The sequence below is a fragment of the Pipistrellus kuhlii genome, unplaced genomic scaffold (genome assembly GCF_014108245.1).
Source record: "Pipistrellus kuhlii isolate mPipKuh1 unplaced genomic scaffold, mPipKuh1.p scaffold_m20_p_34, whole genome shotgun sequence".
In the NCBI taxonomy this organism is placed as follows: Eukaryota; Metazoa; Chordata; class Mammalia; order Chiroptera; family Vespertilionidae; genus Pipistrellus; species Pipistrellus kuhlii.
Genome location: NW_023425534.1, coordinates 1,133,863 through 1,144,722, shown reverse-complemented (window position 1 = coordinate 1,144,722; position 10,860 = coordinate 1,133,863). Strand labels below are relative to the sequence as shown.

At 76.8% G+C, this 10,860-nt stretch overlaps 1 protein-coding gene across 1 annotated transcript; it reads left to right on the top strand.

Moving 5' to 3' along the window:
* Positions 1-4: 4 nt before the first annotated feature.
* LOC118731941 (multiple epidermal growth factor-like domains protein 6) lies at positions 5-10,833 on the top strand (the record flags this gene model as incomplete). Its single annotated transcript, XM_036460828.2, is given in 22 exon segments — positions 5-35; positions 458-589; positions 1,224-1,352; positions 1,464-1,595; positions 2,259-2,363; positions 2,366-2,386; positions 2,477-2,605; positions 3,845-3,973; positions 4,256-4,384; positions 4,637-4,765; positions 5,681-5,809; positions 5,917-6,045; positions 6,141-6,272; positions 6,377-6,505; positions 7,072-7,200; positions 8,118-8,246; positions 8,736-8,864; positions 9,042-9,170; positions 9,248-9,376; positions 9,741-9,869; positions 10,403-10,450; positions 10,654-10,833. Coding segments are annotated over 22 exon segments (2,445 nt in total), but the record flags the coding sequence as incomplete, so codon positions are not given.
* Positions 10,834-10,860: the final 27 nt, after the last annotated feature.

The following is a 10,860-nucleotide window of genomic DNA, read 5'->3' as shown; positions in this document are numbered from 1 at the left end:
CCCTCCCGGGCGGACGGGGGACGACTGTGGGGCAGGTGAGTGGGGGGGCGGCTGTGGTCCCCTCGCTCCCTGGGCTGGACCACTCGGGGCCCCGTCCCAGGCCGTGTTCGCGGGCCCAGCCCTGGGCTGAGTGCGGGAGCCCTGACCCCAGGCCCGTCCAGAGGCTGTGGGGCCCCGCGCCGGGCCGGCCTGCATCTGGGGGTCGGGTCCGAGCTTACCTGAAGGCTGTGCCAGCAGAGCGGCTCCCGGAGAGGCTGTGTTCCTGCCTGGGGGTCACCTGGCCTGGACGCCTGCCTCCTGCTGAGCCCACCTGGGCTTAGGGGCGCCCTTTGGGACGGCACCCGCAGTCCGCACCCCGCAGCCCAGAGGGGCCGGGAGTCCTGTCCTGTGCACGTTTGGGGTGCGGTGCTGAGCCGGGAGACTGAGGTGCCACGGGGGGGTGGGGGCCGGGGGCCAGACTGTCCCGAGGGCCGCTGGGGGCTCGGCTGCCAGGAGATCTGCCCGGCCTGTGAGCACAGCGCCGCCTGCGACCCCAAGACCGGAGCCTGCCGCTGCCCACCCGGCTACACCGGCAGCCGCTGCCAGGACGGTGAGCGCCCGCCGCCCGCAGCCCCCGAGACCCGCGGCCCCCACCGCCCACCCTCCCCTCCCTCCCCTCCCCTCCCCTCCCCTCCCCTCCCCTCCCCTCCCCTCCCCTCCCTCCTCTCCGCCCTCAGCCCCTGAGACCCGCGGCCCCCACGGTCACCCTCCCCTCCCTCCTCTCCGCCCACAGCCCCTGAGACCCGCGGCCCCCACCGCCCACCCTCCCCTCCCCTCCCCTCCCCTCTGCCCTCAGCCCCTGAGACCCGCGGCCCCCACCACCCACCCTCCCCTCCCCTCCCCTCCCCTCTGCCCTCAGCCCCTGAGACCCGCGGCCCCCACCGCCCACCCTACCCTCCCTCCTCTCCGCCCTCAGCCCCCGAGACCCGCGGCCCCCACCACCCACCCTCCCCTCCCTCCCCTCCGCCCTCAGCCCCCGAGACCCACGGCCCCCACCGGTCACCCTCCCCTCCCCTCCCCTCCCCTCCCCTCCCCTCCCCTCCCCTCCCTCCCCTCCGCCCTCAGCCCCTGAGACCCGCGGCCCCCACCGCTCACCCTCCCCTCCCCTCCCCTCCCCTCCGCCCTCAGCCCCCGAGACCCGCGGCCCCCACGGTCACCCTCCCCTCCCTCCCCTCTGCCCTCAGCGTGCCCCGCAGGCTGGTTCGGGCCCGGCTGCCGCATGAGCTGCTCGTGTGCCAACGACGGGCACTGCCACCCGGCGACGGGCCACTGCAGCTGTGCCGCGGGGTGGACCGGCCTCCGCTGCCAGAGAGGTAGGCGGCCCCGCTGGCATCCCTCCCCTGGGGCCTCCCCAGGCCCAGCACCTCCCTCCCTCCCCGTGCCCGCGGGCTCCGCTGGCCTGCGGTGACCGGGCGCCGTTGCAGCCTGTGACAGCGGCCACTGGGGCCCCGACTGCAGCCACACGTGCAACTGCAGTGCCGGCCGCGGGAGCTGCGACGCCGCCAGCGGCCGGTGTGTGTGCGAGGCCGGCTACCGGGGCCTGCGGTGCGAGCAGCGTGAGTCCTGCCCCCATGTGCACCCTCCCACACACACGCGCACACACACACGTACACGCCCCACACGTGTACACACACCCTCACACGTGCACAGTCACACATGCACCCTCATGAATGCATGCACGGCGTGTACCAGATGCACACGTGTTGGGGAGCCTGGCCCCGCCCGCTTGCCCCCAGACAAGCCGGGGGTCTACTCCCCTGACTCACCAGCTCCCCTCCAGCTGCAGCAGGCTCACCGGGCAGCGCCGGGAGCTGTCAGCGAGGGGCACCGGGCGGGGGGGTGGCTGCTGAGACCACGGGTTTTGCTCCGGCGTCTGCCCTGGGCTGCGGTGGCTGAGCTGGGCCGGGGGCAGGTGCTCCCACAAGCACCCCACAGGCCGCCCTGGGGCTCAGGCCCCGTCTGGGCAGGAGGGGCAGGGGCAGGGCGAGGGTGAGTGGTGCCCGGGGCAGGGAGGGGCTGCTCTGTCCACCAGCCCTAAGCCCATAGTCCTGGCCCGGGGACAGCGGAGGCCGGGCAGGACGGGCTCGCTGTCCCCGCTGATGGCGGGCCCTCTCCCAGGGTGTCCCCGGGCTGCGGGGGAGGTGGGATAGGGGAGGGGACGGCGGAGGCCGGGCAGGACGGGCTCGCTGTCCCCCGCTGATGGCGGGGCCCTCTCTCAGGGTGTCCCCCGGGCCACTTTGGGCCGGGCTGCGGGCGGCGCTGCCGGTGTGAGCACGGGGGCGCCTGTGACCATGTCAGCGGGGCCTGCACCTGCCGCGCGGGCTGGCGGGGACCTTCTGTGAGCGAGGTGAGCCGGGAGGTGGGGGGAGCCAGGGCAGGCGGCAGGGCGTGTGGACGGGCCGGTGACCTGGTCGCCTCCGCCTCCCGGCCCCCGCAGCCTGCCCGGCCGGCTTCTTCGGACTGGACTGCCGCCTCGCCTGTGACTGCGCGGCCGGGGCGCCGTGCGACGCCGTGAGCGGCACCTGCCTCTGCCCCGCCGGCCGCCAGGGCCCCCGCTGCGCCCAGAGTGCGTGAGGCCGCCGCCGGGTGCTGCGGGGGTGGGGTGCTGCGGGGGGCGGGGTGCTGCGGGGGGGGGCGGGGTGCTGCGGGGGGCGGGGTGCCGCGGGGGCGGGGTGCCGCCGGGGGTGCTGCCTGGGGACGGGGTGCTGGTCGGGGCGGGGTGCTGGCCGGGGGCGGGGTGCTGGCGGGGGCGGGGGTGCTGCGGGGGCGGGGTGGTGCTGCGGGGCGGGGTGCTGCGGGGGTGGGGTGCTGCGGGGGGGCGGGGTGCTGCGGGGGTGGGGTGCTGCGGGGGTGGGGTGCTGCGGGGGTGGGTGCTGCGGGGGGGGGGCGGGGTGCTGCGGGGGCGGGGTGCTGCCCGGGGCGCGGTGCTGCCGGGGGCGGGGTGCTGCGGGGGTGGGGTGCTCGGGGGCGGGGTGCTGCGGGGGGCGGGGTGCCGCGGGGGGCGGGGTGCCGCGGGGGGCGGGGTGCTGCTGGGGACAGGGGTGCTGCGGGGGACGGGGGTGTTGCGGGGGGCGGGGGTGATGCGGGGGGCGGGGGTGCTGCGGGGGGCGGGTGCTGCGGGGGGCGGGGTGCTGCGGGGGCGGGGTGCTGCCGGGGGCGGGGTGCTGCCTGGGGGCGGGGTGCTGGCGGGGGGGGGTGGGGGCGGGGGGGGCTGGGTGCCGCGGGGGGCGGGGTGCTGGCCGGGGCGGAGTGTTGCGGGGGCGCGGGGTGGCTGCCGGATGGGGGGGGGGTGGGGGGGGGGTGCTGCTGGGGGGCGGGTGCTGGCCGGGGCGGGGTGCTGGTCGGGGGCGGGGTGCTGCGGGGGCGGGGTGCTGCGGGGGGGGGGCCGGGGGGGGCGGGGTTGCGGGTCGGGGCGGGGTGCTGCGGGGGCGGGGTGCTGCCGGGGGGTGGTGGGGGGGGGGGGGCGGGAGGGGTGCTGCGGGGGCAGGGTGCTGCCTGGGGGCGGGGTGCTGCCGGGGGGGGGGGTGCTGCGGGGGGCGGGGGTGCTGCCTGGGGGCGGGGTGCTGCCGGGGGCAGGTGCTGCCTGGGGGCGGGGGCGGGCGGTCTCTGCCAAACTGGCTCCCAGGGCCTGGCTGGCTGTCCCGAGTGCCCAGTGGCCACCTGGGCACATCGCTGCCCACGGAGGCCAGCACGTGGGCCCCTGTTTGTGGGCCCCTAAGGGATGCCCAGGCCAGAGGGGGCACGGGGTCTGGGCGCAGCTGCTCCTCCCAGGTCTGTCTCCCCAGCTGACCGCCCTCTCCCGCAGCGTGCCCGGCCCTCACCTACGGGCACAACTGCAGCCAGGCCTGCGCCTGCTTCAACGGGGCCTCCTGCGACTCCGTGCATGGGCAGTGCCGCTGCGGCCCGGGCTGGACGGGGCCCAGCTGCCTGCAGGGTGAGCCGGGTCTGGGTGGTGCCCCTGCTTCTGGGTGCCAGGCTCACCCAAGGGGCGGTTGGGAGGCTGGGCCCTGGCACTGGGGGAACGAGGGAAGGAAGGGGCCGCTCAGAACCCAGGGCCACGCCCTGCAGCCTGAGCCCCACAGCTGGTTGGGGGGTGCTGCAGCCTCGGGGCGCAGGGCCAGGTCGTCCTAGCAACAGTGCTGGACGAAGCCCTGCCCCTGGTGTGTGCGGGCGCCTGAGGCCTGGCTGTGGTGCTGCATGCACTCCCTCTCCCCAGCCTGCCCCTCGGGCCTGTTCGGCGAGGACTGCCGGCACGCCTGCCTCTGCCGGCACGGCGGCACCTGCGACCCCGTCTCCGGCAACTGCACCTGCGCCGAGGGCTGGGCCGGCCCCGCCTGCGAGCAGGGTGAGCCCGGGGCAGGAGGGCACCCTAAGGGCCCCTGTGCCGCCCCACCCTCTGCGGCCAGAGCTCCCCGCCTGGGGCGGGGCTGGGGCAGCGTCTGGCGTGAGGCCTGGGCCTGCCTGTGACCGGCTCGCACCTCCTTCCTGGGGCCGGGGATCTGAGGCTCCGGGAGCAGAGGCATGGGAGGGGGGGTAGGGGGGAGCAGGGGGGTCACGGCTCTGCCCAGGAAGCGCCCTCACCTGTGCCCGCCCGCAGAGTGCGGGCCCGGGCGCTTCGGAGCCGGGTGCCAGCGTAGCTGCGGGTGCCTCCATGGTGGCCTCTGCGACCCGCACACCGGCCGCTGCCTCTGCCCCGCGGGCTGGACGGGGGACACGTGTCAGAGCCGTGAGTGGGCCGGGCCGGGGTGGGCTGGACGGGGACGCGTGTCAGAGCCGTGAGTGGGCCGGGCCGGGGCGGGCTGGACGGGGACGCGTGTCAGAGCCGTGAGTGGGCCGGGCCGGGCCGGGGCGGGCTGGACGGGGGACACATGTCAGAGCCGTGAGTGGGCCGGGCCGGGCTGGACGGGGACGCATGTCAGAGCCATGAGTGGGCCGGGCCGGGGCGGGCTGGACGGGGGACACGTGTCAGAGCCGTGAGTGGGCCGGGCCGGGCTGGACGGGGACGCATGTCAGAGCCGTGAGTGGGCCGGGCCGGGCCGAGGTGGGCTGGACGGGGACGCGTGTCAGAGCCGTGAGTAGGCCGGGCCGGGGTGGGCTGGACGGGGACGCGTGTCAGAGCCGTGAGTGGGCTGGGCCGGGGGGGGCTGGACGGGGACGCGTGTCAGAGCCGTGAGTGGGCTGGGCCGGGGCGGGCTGGACGGGGACGCGTGTCAGAGCCGTGAGTGGGCCAGGCCAGGGCGGGCTGGACGGGGACGCGTGTCAGAGCCGTGAGTGGGCTGGGCCGGGGCGGGCTGGACGGGGACGCGTGTCAGAGCCGTGAGTGGGCCGGGCCGGGGCGGGGACACGTGTCAGAGCCGTGAGTGGGCCGGGCCGGGGCGGGCTGGACGGGGACGTGTGTCAGAGCCGTGAGTGGGCCAGGCCAGGGCGGGGCTGGACGGGGACGCGTGTCAGAGCCGTGAGTGGGCCGGGCCGGGGCAGGCTGGACGGGGACGCGTGTCAGAGCCGTGAGTGGGCCGGGCCGGGGCGGGCTGGACGGGGACGCGTGTCAGAGCCGTGAGTGGGCCGGGCCGGGGCGGGCAGCGTCCTGCAGGGCGGTGCGTCCGAGCCGCGGTGCCCGGCCCAGCCCTGCCTGTCCCCGCAGCCTGTGCCCAGGGCACCTTCGGGGCTGGCTGCGAGGAGCGCTGTGCCTGCCGGCGGGGCGCCGCCTGCCACCACGTCACCGGGGCCTGCCTCTGCCCGCCGGGCTGGCGGGGCTCCCGCTGCGACAGTGGTGAGCCGGCCCGGCCAGCACCGGGGCGGGGTGGGGGGGCGGTCACCGGGAGCCCTCCAGGCCGGTCCGGCCCCGGCTCCCACCCAGCCCAGCCGTGCCCCCCGCAGCCTGCCCGCCCGGGTGGTTCGGAGAGGCCTGTGCCCTGCGCTGCCAGTGCCCGCCGGACGCCGCCTGCCACCACGTCACCGGGGAGTGCCGCTGTCCCCCGGGCACCACCGGGCCGGGCTGCGAGCAGAGTAGGTGACCGGGCGGGTGGCCCTGGGGGGCGCGGGCCGCCGTCCCCCGGAGCCCGCCAGGAGGGGCCTCGGGGTGACGGGTGTCTGCTCCCCAGCCTGCCCGCCCAGCACCTTCGGGGAGAACTGTGGGCACAGGTGCCAGTGTCCCGGCGAGAACCAGACCTGCCACCCGGCCTCCGGGGCCTGCGTGTGTGCCCCGGGCCACCACGGGCCCGGCTGCCAGCAGCGTGAGTGCTGGGCCTGTGCCGGGCGGCGGCTGGCGGGGGGGGGGCGGGGGCAGGGATGCGGGGAGACCAGCCCCTCACCCTGGCAAGCCGCGCCCCCCCCGCAGGGTGCCCCCACGGGCGCTTCGGGTCCGGCTGTGAGCACCGGTGCGGATGCCTCAATGGCGGCTCCTGCGACGCGGCCACGGGCACCTGCCACTGCCCCCCGGGGGTCCTGGGCCCCAACTGCAGCCTCTGTGAGTGGCCGGGGGGGGGCGGGGGGCTCCTCCTGAGCTTCGGTGGGTGGGGCCCCCCTTCCCCTCCCCCCAGTCTGCAGGGAGGGCAGCGTCCTGCCCACCTGCCTCCCTGGCCCTCCCCTCCGCCTAGGCTGGGAGCTGGGGAGTCCCTGCAGGCTGTGTGCTGTGCCCCTGCCCCCGCCCCCGCCCCCATCATGCCACCAGCGTGGTGCTCCTCCGCGCAGAGGCCAGCGGGCATCCTGCCGAGAACAGGGCGTTCCCCTCAGGCACGCGGGACTTTCCGCCCGTCTGCAGTGCCGTCTGGGGTGCCATCTGGGTGCCGTCTGGGGTGGCCATCTGGGTGCTGCCTGGGGGTGCCGGCCGTGGGGGGGCAGTGAGTCACTGTGGCCGCGGAGCAGGCTGGGCTCGGGGCTGGGAGGTGCCTGAGCCGGAGCGGGCAGAGGAGGGGGAGCAGGCGGTCTGCTCTGTCTGGGCGGCTGGTGGATGGAGACTCCGCCCTGCCCCCCGCCCCCGCCCCCACACGGTGGGGCGAGGGGTCAGCCGGGGCGCCCCCCTTCTCTCCGCAGCCTGTCCCCCAGGCCGGTTTGGCGCCGGCTGCTCCCACGTCTGCAGGTGTGGGCCGGGGGCGACCTGCGACCCTGCGACGGGCAGCTGCCTCTGCCCCCCGGGGAGGACCGGCGCCCGCTGTGAGCTCGGTGCGTGCCCTCCTGCTGCCGGTGCCAGTGGCTCCTGGGGCAGAGCTGGGGTCCCTGCCATGTTCACACCGTGGCCTCTGCAGAACCCACCTCCCGCCCAGTCAGCGGGCCTCCCAGCCCCACCCCTGCCTTCCCTCCCACGGCCCGGCCCAGCCACCAGGCTGCCGTCCACATGCTGTGTCCATGGGGCCGAGCAGGGAGTCCAGTCCCGTGGCAGGAGGGCCCGAGGAGGGAGCAGCCCCCTGCCGACGTGCCCTGGGAGCGGGGTCCCCTGGGAGCGGGGTCCCCTGGGAGTGGGGTCCCCTGGGAGTGGGGTCTTCTGGGAGCGGGGTCCCCTGGGAGTGGGGTCCCCTGGGAGCGGGGTCCCCTGGGTGTGGGGTCCCCGCAGGCCCAGGGCTGGGCCCCAGGAGTGGGGGGCCTGGAGCACAGGCCTTGGTGGAGAGATGGGGTGGCCCTGGGGCTCACGCCCTCGATGGCATGCAGGTCCCAGGGCCATACCCACAGCGCCGGGCAGGCCTGAGCCCCTACCGCCCTCTGGTCCTCAGAGGGCTGGTGCCCCCCGGTTTGGCAGAGGGTCCCCAGCCCCAGGCCTGGCTGCAGCCGGGCCTTGTCCTCACCCCCCAGAAGCAGGGCAGCCGGGGGCCAATCAGATGGGAGCAGAGTGCCACCGCCTCCAGGAAGGCTCCCTGGCCCTCCGTCCCTTCCCCTGAGGGGCCTCAGCTCTGGGTCTGGATGGCGGAGGGCAGGACAGGATTGGGGTCCCTCCCCCACACGTGTGCCTGTGCAGGCTGGGCTGAGGGGCACTGGGAGATGGTGGAATGGATTGTGGCTGGTGGGACGGTCCTCAGCGTGTCCGGCCCGGGCCGCAGCACCAACGGTGTGTGTGTGTGTGTGTGTGTGTGTGTGTGTGTCTCTAGAGTGTCCCCAGCACCGGTTTGGCGCGAGCTGTGAGCACCAGTGCGCCTGCCAGCACAGCGGCCTGTGCCACCCGGCCGACGGCAGCTGCTCCTGCGGCCTGGGCTGGACGGGCCCGCACTGCGAGCTGCGTGAGTGCCCGCGGCCGGGCGGGGGCCGGGCGGCTGGGCGGGGGCCGGGGGGCAGGCGGGGGGCGGGGGGCAGGCGGGGGGCCTGGGCAGCCGGGCAGGCGGCTGGGTGGGGGGCGGGGGGCCTGGGCTGGGCGGGTGGCCGGGCGGGGGCCGGGCGGCCGGGCGAGGGCAGGCGGGGGGCGGGCGGCCGGGGGGCAGGCGGGGGCGGGCAGCCGGGCGGAGGGCGGGCAGCTGGCGGGGGCTGGGCGGCCGGGCGGGGGCCGGGGGGCAGGCGGGGGGCCTGGGAGGCCGGGCGGGGGGCAGGCGGGGGGCGGGCGGCCGGGCAGGCGGCTGGGTGGGGGGCGGGGGGCCTGGGCTGGGCGGGTGGCAGGGCGGGGGGCGGGGGGCCTGGGCGGCCGAGCGGGTGGGGGCCGGGCGGCTGGGCGGGCGGAGGGTCGGCTCCCGGGTCATCGTGCTGCCCGCCCGGGGCTCACCCGCCGCTCTCCGCAGCCTGCCCCGCGGGGCGCTACGGCGCCGCCTGCCGCCTGGCCTGCTCCTGCCTCAACAACGGCTCCTGCGAGCCCGGCTCCGGCGCCTGCCGCTGCGGCCCCGGCTTCTACGGCCCGGCCTGCGAGCACGGTGAGCGGCCGGCCTGGCACCCTCCCTCCTGCGGGTCTGGCTCGCCTGGGCTCGGGGCCTAGGGGACTGGGGTCGTATCGGAGCCCGTGAACTCCCCCGAGGGGAGCAGGGGGAGCCCAGACCCAGCCCTTTGCACACCGGGTAAACTGAGGCAGGCCTCTCACCCGGTTTCCCCAGCCTGTCCCCCTGGCTTCCACGGGCTCGGCTGCCAGGGGCTGTGCAGGTGCCAGCACGGAGCCCCCTGCCACCCCGTCAGCGGCCAGTGTCTGTGTCCCGCCGGCTCCCAGGGCCAGTCCTGCGAGAAGGGTGAGCCCCCCCCCCGCCCCGCCCCGCCGCCCATGGGTGCTGGAAGGAGAGCGCTAAGTCTGCCCCCCTCCCCCCAGGGTGTGAGCCGGGCTGGTTCGGAGCGGCCTGCGGTCAGCGGTGCACCTGTGAGGGGGGCGCCGCCTGTGACCCCGTCTCCGGCCGCTGCCTCTGCCCCCCCGGGCGCACGGGGAACGCCTGTGAGCTCGGTGAGTCTGCGGTCCCTCCGGTGGGCGCCCTCTGCTCCCAGCTCCCGCCGGGTCAGCTGTCAGGGCCGCCCGCCCTCAGGCCGCCCGCGGGTGTCCGGGTGCCCCGTGCCCCAGGGAGGTGGGAGGAGACCCCGACCTGCCCCCACGGCCGGATGGGCAGGGCTGCCCTGTTGGTGGTCTTGCTGTGGGGGCGCCGTGACCGCCAGGCCCCCGGACAGGGAGGGACCGGGCAGTGGGTCTGGGCAGGTGCTGGTACCTGGTGCGTACCCGGGAGGGCCACATGGCCGGCCCCCAGGACCCCCCGAGGGCGGCCAGCGGGCGGGTGGGCGGCAGGTCTCTGGCCCAGCTCCCCGCCTCCCCGCAGACTGCAGAGCCGGCTTCTTCGGGCCCGGCTGTGCCCTGCGCTGTGACTGTGGGGGCGGGGCTGACTGCGACCCCGTCAGCGGCCGGTGTCACTGCGTGGACGGCCACACGGGGCCCACCTGCCGCCAAGGTGAGCCAGCTCGTGGGAGTGACCGGCCCCACCCCCTCCCCGCGCGCAGTGCCCACCGGTCCTGGTGGCCTGGGGTTCCCATGGCTTCTGAAGGGCAAAGTGTAACCCTGCGGCCCCCAGCAGCCCCGGCAGCGGGCAAGGGCAGGCTCCTCCCACCGAGGGCCAGGCCTGGGGGGTGGCGCCAACCTTGCCAGCCTGGTGCTATGGCGGCACCTGGTGGTCAGGCGTGTTACTGCACCAGAGGGCCAGACAGCCTTGGGCAGCCTCCACGTTTGAGGGGCTGGGGTGCTGCCTGCAGAGGCCCCTTGGGAAGACGGACACTGTGTGTGGGAGGCCGGCGCCCCCGCTTCGGACGGGACCTGCTACTTCTGTGGTGAAACCTCCCCTCCCCCCACCCAGCCTGAAGTCCCGTCTCCCAATCCTCCGTGCTGCCTGCACAGGGCCGTCCAGGAACACTCATTTGGGGATGGGGGGAGAGGCCCCCCGTTTGCCAGGGGTGGGGCACTAACGGGAGTGGGTCTGTCTGCCTTCAGGTGGGCCCCCCCAGCTCCCAGGGACCCCGACCCCAGCCCTGGGCCCAGGTAAGGGCTGATGGTGTTTGGGGTGGCTGGAGTGTCGGCGGACGGAGGCGGAGGAGGGAGGGGTGTGGGCGCAGGTGGGACTGAGCCTCAGAGAACAGCCTGGGGGCAGCGGGGAGGGGAGGCCGAGCTGGGGAGCAGGGGTGCATGATGCCCCACCTGGCACTGACACACACCCCCTCCCCCCCTGTCCCCGTCCCCGGCAGCCTCCCAGGCCGCCCCCCGCCAGGCCGAGGAGCGCTAGCAGCAGCGTGCCGCATCTGGCGCCGCCGACAGGACCCCGGGCTCGGAGCTCGCGGAGGGACACGGGGGTCAGGACAGCAGCCCCCGGCTTCCGGGCTGTGGACACTGCGGCCGCTGCAGGGCCTGCACGGTGGCCTGGCAGCAGGAGGCCCGCCTGGGCAGCTCTGGAG